Source organism: Pezoporus flaviventris, unplaced genomic scaffold (assembly GCF_033815535.1).
Source record: "Pezoporus flaviventris isolate CSIRO_AGI_PZ_B2104156 unplaced genomic scaffold, CSIRO_AGI_Pfla_v1 ptg000129l, whole genome shotgun sequence".
Classification (NCBI taxonomy): domain Eukaryota; kingdom Metazoa; phylum Chordata; class Aves; order Psittaciformes; family Psittacidae; genus Pezoporus; species Pezoporus flaviventris.
Window position 1 is genome coordinate 227609 of NW_026892677.1, and position 15769 is coordinate 243377.

The following is a 15769-nucleotide window of genomic DNA, read 5'->3' on the forward strand; positions in this document are numbered from 1 at the left end:
CTCCATCCACACTACTAATTTTATATGTTTGTTTCCCATCTGCAGGCTTCAGAGGTCCCTGATTACGGCATTAGTTAAGTACAGATTAATGCTGTACCAGCAGAATCCACCCCTTTGCAATACTTTACCCACATTTACCCCCTGCAGATCACTGTTTGGCTCTGGAGGAGGAACAACAGCATCATTAGTGTTAATTATAGGGACGATATTCATTCTTAAAAGCTCATGCAATGTTCCATTTAAGTTCCGACGCTTCTGTTCATCATGGAAATCCAGGTTGGTGACTAAAATCTACAAGAAGGAAAAAAATTAACATTACTTAGCCTACCACTTTCCCTGAGAACATCCTGAGTGTATGTATTAACATGCCGTAACAGATCAGTGGTGCCTTTCAGGTCACTGAAGAAACACAGGATAAAGAATACAATTAAGAAATATTCTCCCCACAACATTTTCAGGTTTATGTGCCTGAACTTCCACTGGAACCTACAATAGCCTTTCTTAGGCTGACAGATCACAGGCTCCAAGAATCAACTGGACAAAAAAAAACAACAACATAAGCAGAACATAGATGCTGATGATAATTACTAAGACCTAAAACAATTCAACTGCTTACTTAATACACTGCCTTTCCTGCTCTCCCTCACACTGTAATGTTTCTACTGTTACAAGCAGGAGAGATGCTTTGTCTCAAGACTTCTTCAGCTCTAGAACTCACTTTTCTGAAAGAATCTTGGTGTTAAAGCCTCCTGCATGCAGACTCCACCCCTTTCCTTTTAGTATTCTAAGGAAAAAACCCTCAATGTCTGAAGAGACTTTTGTTGTTTTTTTTTTTTTTTTTCATTTTTTACGCTGCCATTGGCTATTTGAGAACTAAGCAAACACAACCACGACAAAAATGTTACGATAGCACTTGGAATCAAAGTGTACACTTACTTTTCTGGCATGGCCAATCAATTCTTTTAAATCAAAGGAATGACAGTTGTCTACAGACTTCAACAAGAGTAAAATCCAGTGCAACTTACAGTGATTGTTAGATATACTGTAAACATTTTAGTGATGTTAGTCAGACAGTCTCCCGGCAAGACTTCACACTTTAAGTACCTAAATTTATTAAAAGTGTTTAAATAAATAAGGCCTTACAGTTGATGCAATTCTGTATTCTCACAGTATTTAAGATAAACAAAGCTTGTTTACGAGTATTAAACACAGTTGCAGCATTTGGTATTGGTAGAAGACCCAGGCTAGGAATAGCATCACCCACAAGTTAGAAAGGATTGAGGAGAAGATAGACTGGAAGTTCCGAAGTGTGGATATGCACTTCTGTCAGCATTACAGAACGCATGACAGCAGTTCGGCCACTTGTGATTTTTAAGCACTCACTTTGGATCACCAACTACAGCTTTTGCTACGAGATCTTAACAGGCACTCCCCCACCATACATAAGTGCAAGACACACATGAACACCAAAAAGAAAAAGCATATTTGCTTCACCTTCATGACAGCTAACTCCATTTCAGAAATACTTAGCAGGGCACTCCTGTATAAGCTACCGTCTACACTATAATAAGCCCCCAAAGTAGGATGGCAATAGAAATAGAATGGTTTGTGTTGGAATCGACCTTAAGGTCCTGGCAGTGTTCAAGGCCAGGTTGGACGGAGTCTTGGGTGACATAGTTCAGTGTGTGGTGTCCTTGCCCATGGCAAGGTGGTTGGAACTAGATGATCTTAAGGTCCTTTCCAACCCTAACTATTCTATGATTCTAAGTATAGCAGCATATAAAACATAGAAAAAATGCAACAACAATTCCATAGCTGACTGAAGTAGCAAGTCAGTCTAGAAAAGCAGTAATCCCTTACCTGAGCTGCGCAGATGCTGTACTGAGTAAACATGGCCTCATACAGAGCCATCAATCCACTCTGGCCAGCTGCTGCACAGGCTCGGGCCTCCAAGACTGGAATAGCCTACAGAGATGAAGAGCTGTCAGGCAGTGCCTTGAGCAGGTACTACCCAACATTCAAGGGAAAACAGGAATGCTGCTAGCCACTCACCATATCTTTCAGCTGACTCTGGCCTGAATGAAGCGCTTGCCTCACACTCTGAGAAAGCAAGATCTCATGACGCAATCGCTGCTTCCCAAAGGCTACAGCACCACTGGTGACAATCATCATCTCCCGGCCCTGATTTTGCAGCACAGACACCTGTAAGCACAGTATATAAGAAACAGGAGTATGATCACTGCAAGCATGACAGCTCTGGCTATTTATAGATAAACCTTAGGTTCACCAGTTCTTGCTAACACAAGTGTTTCTCTTTATCCATGTGCAAAGCAAGGCAACCACCCTCTAAGATACTCCTGCACACCTTCCCAACCCCTTAGGAGCTATGCAAAGGACTGCATGCAGTCTATAGCTTCTGCTAAACTTTCTTTCCACAACACCAGGTTTTATGTCAAAATTATGCTTAAATTTTCAGAATACCTATTACATGGTAAGACTTCCATGCCCCTCACCCTCCTCTTCCATTGCTACAGATAAGGAATGATAGGATGAAAAAGATGTAAAGTAGAAGCTGTCCCTTCCATCAACCTTCTTATTCACAATCCATTCCCAAACCTGCCATTATACAGTAACTTTGGACACTACAAGTGAAGAAGCTAACTCAGTACAGCTTTTAACTGCTTCTTCCTCACATGCATCTGGCCAGATTCCTTTCAAAGTTCTAAAGCTAAATGTCTTACATTAATTTAAAGTATTCCATTAACTTTACTTCCCAGAGAAGACATGTTCAATTTCCCCTCCCAGAGTCATAATTTCATTTTAGAGACTCAATCCATGAGTTAATCCCCAGTTGTTTCTACAAGTAATGAGGTTTCAGGCTCTCTCCTGGACAAAATCTGCAAGCGCTCAGGTAATCAGGAAGGATCTACTTTTTCTGCAGACATCACAAACTTCAGTGCAGCTTTCCTACTAGATCCAACTAATGTCCCAGTCATGTCTTACCTACTACATAAAAATCTCACTTTGCAAATCTCTCTCTCTCTATACTGGGTCTGGCCAAGACAGAGTTAACCTCCTTCAGAGGGGCCCGCATTGCACTGTGTTTCGGATTTCAAGACCAAAACAATGTTAATAACATTCCGATGTTTTGCCTTGCACAGCATTAAAAGACTTCTCTTTTTCCCATGCTGAAAAATACTTTCACAGCATCAAGGCTTTCCTTTTCCACCATGTCCCATCACAGTAGGTAGGCTAGGGGCTGGGCAAGAAGTTTGGAGAGGACACATTATGGACAGCTGACATGAATTGGCCCAAGGGACATTCCACAGCATATAATGTCATGCTCAGTTAGGGAACTGGCATAGCAGAATAGGAAAGGGCAGGGACTGTCTTTCAAGGTGGCAGTCACCTGGGCACTAGTTGAGTACATGTCTGCTTGTGAAAGCTAGTGAGTGATTGCCTTAGTATCCTTGTTTCTTTTCCCCTTGGGAAGTGAATAAGGATTTGGGTGCTTAGCAACCGGTCGGGGTCAACCCACCACACCTTCAGACACTTATTTACTGAGTTACATGGTTTATCCGCTACCACAGCACAAGGGATGAAAAAGCAAAAGGCCAACATACTGCTTTAATGGGCCACCACTGTTTTAAGAGTTTTACCCTACAGTCTTCTGTGCCATCCAACAATCAACAAGTATCTGAAGTTAAAACATTCCACTTCAGTCCCAGAATTACCTGCTCTACAATAGATGCCAGCCTCCCAAGCGCCAAGCCACACTCATCCCCTCGAGTCACAACAGCACTACCCAACTTCACTACAATCCGCTTTGCATGCTTCAGCTCACTACGGTGCGCAAATGATTTTCCATGTGCACGGCTGAGTGGCATAGTGATAAATGGGATGCTGCTCCAACAACGGATGGATTCATTCCTTAATCTTTGGTTATGGCGAGGGAGATCTGTGGTTAAAAAAAAAGGAAGAAAAAAAATGCAGTTTTGTTTCATTCAGACTTTAAGGCCTTGAAGTCATGTAACGTTTCCTCCCTTTCCAAGGCTACAGCTCACAATATACACTTCTCAGTGACTGGGAACGAAAAGCTAACTTTCAAGTCACAAAAAGAGAGAATAATATCTGAGCAGCACTAACCATCCTTAAAGTATATAAGGCAATACCCCATGTGTCACAGAGCTTTGACTCTGCAAAAGTAGGAGCCCAAACTGAGGGATGCTGTAAAAGAGCCCAAACAGTTCACATTGGAAGTAAAAGTACTAGTTTTAAAAACATTTTCCCTTCCTTGTCTTATTAGATACAGCTAGAGAGCTTTCCTGCCTACAGCAGCGCTGAAAGCTTGACTGTTAGGAAAGAAAAGAAACACAGCTTTTACAACAACTCTAAGTCAGGTGGTTTTGCATGTTGCTTAACTAGGGGCAGCAGAAGGAGGATAACGGACATATGAACTGGAAGTCACATTCACACAGGATAAATAAGCATTGGAGACAGAAGAGACAGTCAGTGTTACTCAGTTAAGATTCATGAGCCTGGCACTTCACCCAAGTCAGTGAGCTAGGGATCATTTCTCCACAAAAATCTGTTTTCAAAATGCCTGCAAAGGACAGCAAGACCACTATCAGTACAGCAGATTAAAGAGAATAGTGAAGATTTGTCCTGGTTTCGGCTGGGACAGTTAATTTTTTCTTAGTAGTTGGTACAGTGCCATATTCGGGACTTAGTATGAGAATAATGTTGCTAACACACCAATGGTTTAGTTGTTGCTCAGTAGTGCTTACCCTGAATCAAGGACTTTTCAGTCTCTCAATGCTCTGCCAATGAGGAGCTGCACAAGAAGCTAGGAAGGAGCAGAGACAGGACACCTGGCCCAAACTAGCCAAAGGGGTATTGCATACCATAGAACATCATGCCCAGTATATAAACTGGGGGGTTAGCTGGAAGGGGATTATCACTGCTTGGGGATGGGATGGGCATCAGTCAGTGCGTGGTGAGCAATTGTACTGTGCATCACTAGTGTTCTTGAGTTTTACTCCTCTTTTTCTTTTTCCTATTATTATTATATTTTAATTTATTTCCATTACTAAACTGTTCTTATCTCAAACCATGAGTTTTAATTTTTTTCAATTCTCTTCCCCATCCCACTGGCTGTGTGGTACTTAGTTGCTGACTGGGGTCAAACCACAGCACTATTACGGTACGATCACAAGGAAGGGTCTGGATCCTTTCTAACTGACAAAGAGGTGGACCCAAACACATAGAGTCTCAAAGTTAAGCTGAAGAAATGAAGGCAGATGGAAAACACTTCCAACATACCTCACATATGAAGCTCTGCAGAGCCACAGTGATTTGTGTCTGAAGAAGGAGTCATGCACATAATATATGAATAGCGTGAGGCATCCCTGTCCATGGCAGGATGATTGGAACTAGATGATCTTAAGGTCCTTTCCATCCCTAACTATTCTGTAATTCTATACCTGCAGTCCAAGCATGTCAGCTGGATAATTAACATAATACAGATAAGCCATACTACTTGAAAAAAATTTAAACTACATTTCCTTATTGAATATCTTCTTGTATTGCTATTCAGAAACTGCATTAAACCAGGTCAACTTTGGACAGTCTCAAAAATGCCCCGACAAAAAAAAACAACAAAAACAAAAACAACCAACAACAAAAAACAAAAAACAAACAAAAAAAAAAAAAACCACAAAAAGCAAAAAAAAAAAAAAAGAGAAAAAAAGGCTACTGGCATCAAATTCTGGGATCAAAAGTGCAACTTAGTTAAAAATCATGTCAGACATTCATGAAAAAATTACAGAGAAGATGAGAAGATCACACCGGATACTACTGAAAGGCATTTAAAGCACAATGCAATCATCAGGCATGGTCAACATGGTCAGGCAGTTGGACTAGGTGATCACTGCAGGTCCCTTCCAACTGAACTGTTCAATCCTAAACAATATTTCATCTGAAGATGCAGAGGCTTCTTTACAAATCAATAAACATGGTCAGATTATGTGACTTTATTTAATCTGTTCAGTCTCTCTGATTTTGATGCTCTATAATACAAATAGATTACTTTACAATTTAAAGTGACTATTCTGGGTGTTATTTCTGCTGGAGAAAGATAGAAATGAACACAGTGCAATAGAAAAGAGAAATCAGTAATTTATTAATGTTTTAAGTAAATATTTTGTTCTAAATGCAGAAGCAGCTGAAATGATTAACTGTAACTGAGGGCTGCACTAACATGGCACACACATAAAAGTAGAAAATGGAATCGTCTAGAGAGGAGTTTTACCTACCCCTCTTTTTTATGAGGTACTATTTGAGAATGCAAATAAGGCCTACAACACATATGAAAGAATGGGTAAAGGAATCCAATTTAACTGTTCTTTCCAGCATTATACATAACCATATAGCAGTTGCCTATCCTCATACAATATGACCAGAAAGCAGTACAAACAATTCATTTCCAATTCTCTTGCCTAGAGCTTTGGGATTTAGAAGACAGCTTTTGAGGGGTAACCACTGTCTGAAGAGAAACCAAGAAACTACTCTGTTTTTATTTTTTTTTTCTGAGAAAGAAAATGGTTCTAGAACAAGCAGAGAATTTCCTTCCTCTCCACTAAAGTATTAGCTGCTAACCTGGTTCTATCCTGCATAAATCTGTCCTTTGAATGATGTTAATGAGGTGATTTTCCTTAACACAGGAAAGAGTACAGGCATGCCCAGACACATACTGACCAGCATTATTAGAAACGTGTGCTTTCTCTCATACATACATAAACGTGAAATGGCTGCAATGGCATGTGGCGATAACACAAAGCACCATCCAGGGGAGCGGACAAGGGGGCTCAGAGCAGCTCGACACAACATTTTGAGATGCCTTCTGCAAGCCAAGGATATCTGTAAGTTAAAGTAAGGGAGGAGGGGGGAAAAACTGGTTAAACATCAGTGACTTTCCATCTATATTTCTCTCTACACCCTCCCCCCAACTCTTCTTTGTCCTTTGCAGTCTTAATGAAATTTCCCTGTGCAAGAGACAGACAGCCCACACTCTCCATTTTGCAGAATCCTCAGGCTGTGACTTAGAAGAATCAAAGGCCCCTATTCCCTCCCTACATGCTGGCAGAAGACCATTATTAAAGATCAAGAACAAAATATAGTTCTCCAAGAAGGGAAAAGAGCATTAGTGAGCATACCGACAATGGAGAAAAGTGGTAACTCTGTCCACAGAGAAACCTGGAAGAAGAAAGAGGGAAAAAAAGAAAAAAGAAAAAAGATACTGAGAAGGTTGTAGCAGCCAGACTTCTCTGAACACCTCACAACAGAGCATCTATTATACTTCATATGAATCTCAGACCTATTCAATATAGAAGATAGGCTGATTCCCTTTTACCTGAGCACTACCAAATGACAAGATGTTAACCATGATTACAAATAAGGACACCAATTTCCAAGGTATTTGGCATTAGTTTCTCTTGGCTGAACTTGTAAACACTCAGAATTCTTGTAACAAAAAGTCCACTAGAGCAAGTACTCAGCAAACAAGGGATACACAATCAGCAATTTCCTGTGACAGGTCTAGTTGAAGTAATGCATCCAGTATCACAAAGGAAAGAAAGGAGATTAACAAGAACCCAGTTCTCTCTGACAGTGCTTAAGCCATGAAACCTCTCCTCCCCCTTTTACAAAATTTGGCTTCCTTTACTTGCTTTCTATCCCTCAGCACTATTGGAAGAGAGCAAACAGCATTGCACAAGCTGTGGTAAGGAGAAGGTATTGAAGAGAGAAGGAAAGCTCATAATAACTGCACTGGAAGACTGCTATTACAAATACCATGAAAATTACAGCACCTGGCAGTTCAGCATATGTGCACATGAACACTTAAAGTTGCTTCATTACCCTGCATCAGTGTATTGTTATTATACCTCACTATAATCCTTACCAAAATATACACCTCCACATAAGGCAGCTGTCAGCAGGTAACATTCTCCTGTTTTGTCTAGTAAACATTAAATGTTTTAACGATATTAATCTGCAATGTCCCTCCAGTTCTGCATTTCATCTGAAATGCAGTATTGACCACTGCCAGGATGAGGCAGACAAAGGACTTGAAGCAGATGATACAACTGAGCAAGCAGTTCAAGTTCTTGTAACAGGGCAAGCTTAAAGGAGCTTGTTAACAGTAACAACCAGATGTGCCCTCTTTGAACCTCTCCCAGGCACCTCATGCACCTGCCTCTGGGAGGCACAACAATTCCCACTGTTCATGTGTCTAGCTGTTTGACCCTTCCACCTTGAAGTTCACTCTGGCATCTACTGTCACCCATCATCTTTCCAGTAGGTAGGGCCTTAGCTGTGACTCAGAGGGATGCTCGGAGTTCAGCAGCTCCTGGCTAACAGCAGGTCCTTTATCCAGAACCCTTCGACCACAGTTACCCTAAGTAGAACTGCCTGTTCTTCTGGCAGCTCCTTTCACAGACCATCTGCCTTAGGGAACAGAACCAGGCACTCTGCTTGAAGTTTCAACCCCAGTTCCTGTTACAGCCTTTCCTGACAGGCCTTCAACTCCCACTGCAGTAATAATCACCTGGTGTTGCAGTCAGTAAAATACAGACCCATACTAGCCAGCCCAAACTGTGCTGTCTCCTCGGTTGCTTGTACTGATGTGCCAGAGGACCACCTCACATTCTGACTACTGGGCTGCTGGCAACTAAGAGCAACCTTGTCTTTTGGAAGACTGCCCCTCATTTCCCTATGCCAGAGACAACCTTGCTAATAAGCAGACAATGAGGAGTGAGAGAGAAGTGGTAGACAGTGCAAACCTTTCGAAGGAAGAAAAATAGGAAGAAATAAGAAATAGTGCTAGCACATTTTTGAAACTAGCATGTGAGAAAAGGCAAAAATACTAACTTAACAAGAAGATAAAACCAAAAATTTTAAAGCAGCAGCAGATACCAAGAAAAGGAGATACGTGAAATGGGAATGATGTTGCCAGAGAGCACAGAGAACGACACACTGTTACAAACTGTTTTTCAGGCTAGCACGAGGCTGCAGAAAAACTCCCTTCTCTCCTCTCACTCAATAAAGGATTTAAAGTTAATTTCAGTCATCATTTTCCATTCTACTCCCATTTCCACAATTTCCATGCCTGGGATGGTTCTGGTCTACAGTAACAAACCAAAAAATGGCACATAATTTAGGGAAAAAAACCCAAACACAACAAAAATTAAACTCTTCTGCCTTACTTGGAGGGCAGGGAGCAATAACATGAAACACAACATGCATTATTCAGGTATTTCTCCAAGACTAGTATCAACTTAAAAATCTATTTTTTTCATTATCAGAGGAAAACCCACTCCCTCCAAACCAGTCTCCAAACCTGATTTTTAAAAATATAATTCTACTATCATCTCTTTCATGAAAGTTATCCTTACATTATCGCTTATAGAAAGAAATACCATTGGTTAGTTTTCATTAATTTATGATCTTCAGAACGGCTGTTAAAGTAACACAGTATACTAACATTCAGTTCAAAAATCAGTGTTAGGTGACTCTGTCACCTTCCCAAGCATCAGAGCTCTAAACCCTGAAACTGATGCCTTTAACAGCAACAATCTGTAACACAGATTTTTTAGTCTGTTGGCTGCAGGCCCATGGGATGTTCAAAACTATTTACGGCGAGTTAATAAAACTGAACATACATTTTTCAGTTTTATATACAAGGAAACCAAAATCCTATAGAAAGTTACACAGAGATAAATCGAGGTTTTGCCTGGTTTTGGGTTGTTTTTTCTTTTTATTTAAACAGCTATGTTAGCAATTAAAACTTTTGTGGGAAAATTTAAATCTGCAGTTCTTGGTCCAAACTCAGAAACCTTCCCACTGGGAAGCCAGTTCAGAAGAACTTACTAAAATAAAGAAAAGCTTCAAATAAACTGTCTTCCGAACAGTTCGCACATAGCTTTGCCCAGGTTCTGTACAAGTTACACACACAGAGAACAGGGAATTCAAAGCAACATGCACTACACCATTCCTTTCTAGCAAGAAGCAGCAGGACAGTGTGGTCATGGCAGTCCGCAATTCTTAGCATTGCCTTGTGCAGCAGAATAAAACCCTGTCACTGGCCAGTTAGAATGGTTCCAAGTATCCCTTTCAATCTAGTATCTCAATAGAGAGCATCTGCAGAAGCTCAGTATCGCTCCATTCTGTTATACCTTGTGTGTAAGATAAGCAGCACCAGCAGGGTGTACAACAGCAGCACTAGAGAGAGCACCAGGACCTCCTGCCCTGGAAAGGGTGAGCTGAGGAAGGGCACAATTCACACTAGGAGACAGCAGCACCCACTTGAGCACAGACAGGAAGCTCAGCTTAATGAAAAGCAATGGCAGACAAACTACTTCTTGCACACGTATCAGTGACACCTGCAGGCATCACGCCTTGGCCAAGCAGGTAGATCCAGCAGAATTCCCGTACCTGACCCCACTTGCTGAAGCTGCAACACGGGTGTCCAGGAGAAGCAGCACCTGCAGGGAGCACGGGAAGCAGAGGTGGCCGCGCCAGCCCCAGCCTCTCCCGGCAGATGCCACATCAGCGCTGCAAGCACAGCCTGAAAACCAGCCACTGGCTGACGTCACCCCAGCGCCTCCAGCCTCATACCTCCCACCAGCACGCACACCTTCCTGCCTGCTGTCCCAGCGGATGATGTAATTCTACTCCACGTTGCAGCACAAAATCCAGGGCTTTACCAGTTACAGCATTAACAACTGTTTTCTGTCTAGCCTCAGACTAGTCCAGACAGCCCTTCCCACAGCTCAGGCTGCCTAGCCATCTCCCACATCCAGCTTCCCTTGACCTGGATTCTCCCTGTGCTGCAGACAGTAGATGAAAGCAATCTGCAGCAAAACTTTTAAGAGTAGCTTCGCTTCCTCAAACCCTTTATCTCCTTTGTTTTCTCTGCAGCCCAAATCCCTCCACAAGGGCCAAGAGTGCTGGCTTTGCCCTTCGCTTATCTCCCATATCTCTTTTACATTAATTTTTAAATTAAGAGAATAATTAAACATTTAGGTTGGAAAAAGACATTTAAGATTATTAGGTCCAACCGTAAGCCTCTCACTACCAAATCCACCACTAAACCATGTCCTGAAGTGCTGCATCTGCATGTCTTTTAAACCCCTCCACCGCTGTGGGTATGGTGAGAGAGGTGACTCCTCCACTGTCCTGGGCAGCCTGCTCCAATACCTGATCCCCCTTTCAGTAAAGACAGTTTTCCTAATATCCAGTCTCAACCTTGTCGACACAGCTTCAGGCTATTTCCTCTTGGCCTACCACTTGTTACTCGGGAGAAGAGGGACCCACACCTCCCTCCATCCTTCTGTCATATATAGTTGTAGAGAGTAATAAGGTGTGCCCTGAGCCTTCTCTTCTTCACACTAAACCCCCACAGGTCACTCAGCCTTTTCTCATCACACTTGCGCTCCAGGCCCTGGACCAGCTTTGCTGTCCCTCTCTGGACCTGCTTCAGCACCTCAAGGTCTCTCTTGTAGTGAGGGGCCCAGAACTGAACACAGGATTCGAGGTGCAGCCTCACCACTGCCCAGTACCAGGGTGTGATCACTGCCCTGGTCCTGCTGGCCACACTATTTCTCACACAAGCCAGGATGTCATTGGCCTTCTTGACTACCAGGAAAAAAGACGGCTCATGCTCAGCTTCATCAATCCACATCCCCAGGTCCTTTTCCCTGAGCAGTTCTCAACCGTGGAAGCCTCATGAAAAGTGAACAATATGCATGTGCTGGGGGTAGAGTTCAAGACACTTGCAAAAACCTCAAGAGTCTCAAGAATTAACAGAAGACCCAACTCACAATTATCACTATCTCCACACAAGGGAAAACAAAACAACACCCCCAAAACAGCCACCCAAAATAAATATAAGGTCATCACTTTGTTAAAAGACTGTCTAGAGATTTCCACTTGCTAGAAGTGGATTTTGTTTTCATTATCATAGTGCACATAAACCCTGCTCTCCCCTCCTCCCACTCCAATTATTAGCAAAGATAAACCCAGTGTATATAACTGCAGAATAAAGACAACTCCAACACCAGCATGTTGGTCACTCACAATCACAGCAGCTGATTTTTTACATTAAGCCAAGCCTTCATTGTTTTTTGGGCTTTTTTTTTTTTTTGTCACAGATAACAAGAAACAGTACTGCCCTCATTTTAGGCTCACCTGGCCAATTTTTAGCACATGCAACTTCTTTGAATGTACTTCCAAATAAAAAGCAACAGGTTCTCCTCTATCCCTGCAGATGCTGAGGAGCTGCTTTTCTTTTTTTCAGACACTGAAACAGAAGAAGAATTGGTAAGAGAAAATGAACAGAAACTAAATTGGTAGTCTCTTTTGTCACACGAAACTAGTAGTTTTATGGAAGGATGCTTGTTAGTGGTAAGGGATCCTAGAGTTCCTACCTGGTCATCAGTTATTTACCCCGGTGTACAGCAAGTATAGTAGGAAGTGAGCAATGGAAAACTATGGTTTCAGATGGTTAACAGTAGTGAACACCTTGAGTAATCTTAAAGAGAGTTCCATCTTCAAGAAGCATGGGACCATCCTGATGGCATTAACAGTTTGTGCAGGCAGACATGCTACAGTCCACCTTCAGTCCTAGACACAACTGCAACAAACACAGGTTATCTCTGTGCAAAGATTTCCCCCCACACACCTAATTAAAACAAAAAAAATAAAAAGCACACAGAGTAGCTGCTTTAGTCAAGATTACTAAGTGAGGAACACAGGGACACAGATTCGTTTAAACAAGCACTAATCCTCACTAGGAAACCTCAAGATAGGGTTACTTAGCATCTTTCAAGCATTTCCTTACTCCTAACATCACCTCTCTATACTCTTGCATTGATCAAATCTGCCTACTTTCTTCTACCACCTGTTTTCAGCACTGAGCAGCAAAACATCCAGTTCCACCAGCTGTTAAGGATAAAGATCACAGAACTGGTACCCCAGTTCTGCTCCAGTTTTCCTACAGCCCCCAAATGAAAACTGTACAAGGGCCAAAGGTCATTCAGGAAAAGCAGTCAAGACTGAATAATCATTTCTAATAGCTATGGTTAGTAGAGTGACAATAATGACACTAAGCAACAAGATGCAAATCAGGTACTTGGACACATGTTCGTATCCAGGAGAAACTGTAGAAAGGGACATGCAAGGATAGAATGAAAATTCTGAAAAAGGTAGACTGAAGTCAGCACTTTTGTTTAATGTTTCAGGAGAAGGACTGACTACTACATTTAGTACCCCAGCCTTTCTTCCAGAACCTCTTACAGAAATTTTAGGTGCACTTTTTCAGCCTAATTTTCTTTCTATTCATACTCTCCATATCCAAATCCCTATTGTGGAACCCCTTCAACAACTGCCTTTTGGCAACAGTTAAGTCAGCCAGCCACAACTTCCTAAGGAAAACTAGAAAATACCAGCTGTAGGATTTATGTCTAAGCCCCTGTCCTATCATTTCCACAAGAAGAGCACCACTCAAAGCAGTATTCATCAGCATCTCAACCTGAGGGGAACCATGCATGCTCAGCTCAGCAGTCCCTCCAGTTCCTTATTTTTAAGCCATATGCCTTTATCTACCTTTCCTTTTTTTTTGTTCTCTGCCCTCACAATGTGCTTCTTTTGGGGTTGGAGAGAAAAAAGATGGCATTTAGTTTCTATAAAGGCTAAGCTAACACCCAAATCCTAATGAGGAAAATTAAAACACAACAGTAGAAGAGCAGTCTGTCAGATGCCCAGACAAAGTACACAAGCAGGACAAGAAAGCACTTAAAACTACCTGAGTACTCTCCTAGTCTCCAGCTTTGTGTAGCTCTGGGGCTATTCACCTTCTCCACACCAATCACGATTTTACAGACTTACAGTGCACTCACCCTCTCATTCCTCCTTCTGCTGTTGTCCTAGTACCAGAAGTGTGCCAGTTTTGGCACCTCTCCTGCTCAAAGCTGCAGTTCCCACCCCCATTCAAAAAAAATGGCTTTTTATCTATATTGCCAGTGATCATGGTAATATTCTGGTCATAGACCAACTGATCCACCTGTCTGTACAATCACGTGAGTACTGCCACCACCAAGAGAGACCCACAGTCTGCACTGCCGTTACTAAATCAGTATAGGATGCTCTTGTTCTTGTATCAAGGCTATTTCATATGTACAATAATTTCCATTGCTCTTCCTCCACCTCCCCAATTATCCTAAACAGAGTTCAGCATACTAGTCAAGGGAGAGTCCAGAACTGCACAAAATAGTCAAGTTTGGACAAAGCAAGGGTTTATATAGTTACATGATACAGTCTTTTAATCTGCACTTCATTCCTTACCTGATAATTTCTGCCATTCTATTTGCTTTTTGGCTTTCACTACACCTTGAACTGACTTTTCAGAATATCATCCACAGTGACTCTCTTCTTCTTCACTCAGGGAAGATGGTTTCTTCCCTGGATGCTGCAGAAAAACATAAGAAAGCATTGCATTCATATTCTTACTAATACAACATGCAACAAGAGCAGCTGAAAAACTGCTGAGGCAAAACTGAAAGGTGCTCACTCTGCCTCTGAATACATTTCTTATAACAACTCCGGCAAAGAGCAGTTTAGAAGGGGAAGGTGGTACAGCAAACAAAACAGCACTTAACGAAAAATCAAAACAAAAAAGGTAGCACTTTCTGAAATGGCTAAATATAAATATTTTAACACAGGGAAGAAAGAAACCCATTACTTTAACACTTAATAAGTTGCCTCTCAGTGTCATCAAGTTTGAGAAGAGAAAGAAGGTAAACACTTCCAAGCATCCATCACTGTCAACGCAGCCGTAAGCATTTGTGTGAGCATTTTAGTTATTTTTCATTTAAGAAATTAAAACTCCTCTTGATTTCATAGTTCAGAGACACTTGCCACAGGCTTTTGGAAAACTGTCTAAGCTTTGCTCGTTAAGTCTCCTTTATCTACAGTTTTATTACTTCTTTCAGGGAGCTATCAAGTTTCTTAAAAACCCTCTTATCTGCTCGTGTTACATCTCCACTGAGGAAACAGCAAACAACACCGGCTTATCAACACCAAGAGTCAGATCACAACCCAGGTAATCGCTTTTATGTGTCATGCAAGTGTCAGGAGGGTTTGAATATTTTCTTTGGATATGGAGAAATCCTGTGAGTAGACACAGGAGACGAGCAAGAAAAAGGAAACCTCAAGAGGGGCAACACGAAGAATAATGAGGCCAACACAGCTCTTATCTAGTCTAGTGCTTGCAGCCTAGTCTAGTGCTCACCCTAACTCCACCCTGCCAGTTATCTCCACTCAGCAGCAAAGCTCTGCGGCCGTCAAGATCTGAACCAAAGCCTACGAGGCTCGGGGAAGCTGGCGAGGACCAGGCGCGCAGGGAGCGTCCCGCAGCAGGCAGCACTGCAGCGACTGCCCACAGGGGTTACGGCGTAGCTCGCTTCCCCCACCGCAAGCCCCCATCCCTCTGCTGCAAGCAGTACGGAGCCCGCTCCTGACCCTGCAGCCGCAGGCGGGGAACCGACTCACGGCAGCGACTCTCGAGCGAGCGCAGGCGCCGCCACAAACTCCGCCGGCGGCAGGGCCGCAACCAGGCCCCCCCCTCACAGCTCGCGACCCCGGCCCAGCACCGCGGCAGCACTCACCCGCCCGACGCAGCCGCTCCAACCGCGCCCACGGCCCCCGCTGTGTC

At 42.6% G+C, this 15769-nt stretch overlaps 1 protein-coding gene across 8 annotated transcripts in view; it reads right to left on the reverse strand.

Moving 5' to 3' along the window:
• ALDH18A1 (aldehyde dehydrogenase 18 family member A1) overlaps positions 1-14501 on the reverse strand; it is a 34032-nt gene extending 19531 nt beyond the window's left edge. For 4 of the 8 annotated variants that reach the window (XM_061478630.1, XM_061478629.1, XM_061478624.1 and 1 more), the window contains exons 1-7: positions 14401-14501; positions 12247-12358; positions 6795-6918; positions 3735-3958; positions 2053-2202; positions 1861-1965; positions 133-291 (exon numbers count right to left, since the gene is read on the reverse strand). In XM_061478630.1, coding sequence (XP_061334614.1) covers positions 133-291; positions 1861-1965; positions 2053-2202; positions 3735-3958; positions 6795-6888 — 732 coding nt within the window. In that variant the 5' untranslated portion in view covers positions 6889-6918; positions 12247-12358; positions 14401-14501. Of the gene's footprint in view, positions 1-132; positions 292-1860; positions 1966-2052; positions 2203-3734; positions 3959-6794; positions 6919-10491; positions 10542-12246; positions 12359-12485; positions 12682-14400 lie in introns of all 8 variants that reach the window. The other 4 variants (XM_061478626.1, XM_061478625.1, XM_061478627.1 and 1 more) reach the window with 4 other exon arrangements.
• Positions 14502-15769: the final 1268 nt, after the last annotated feature.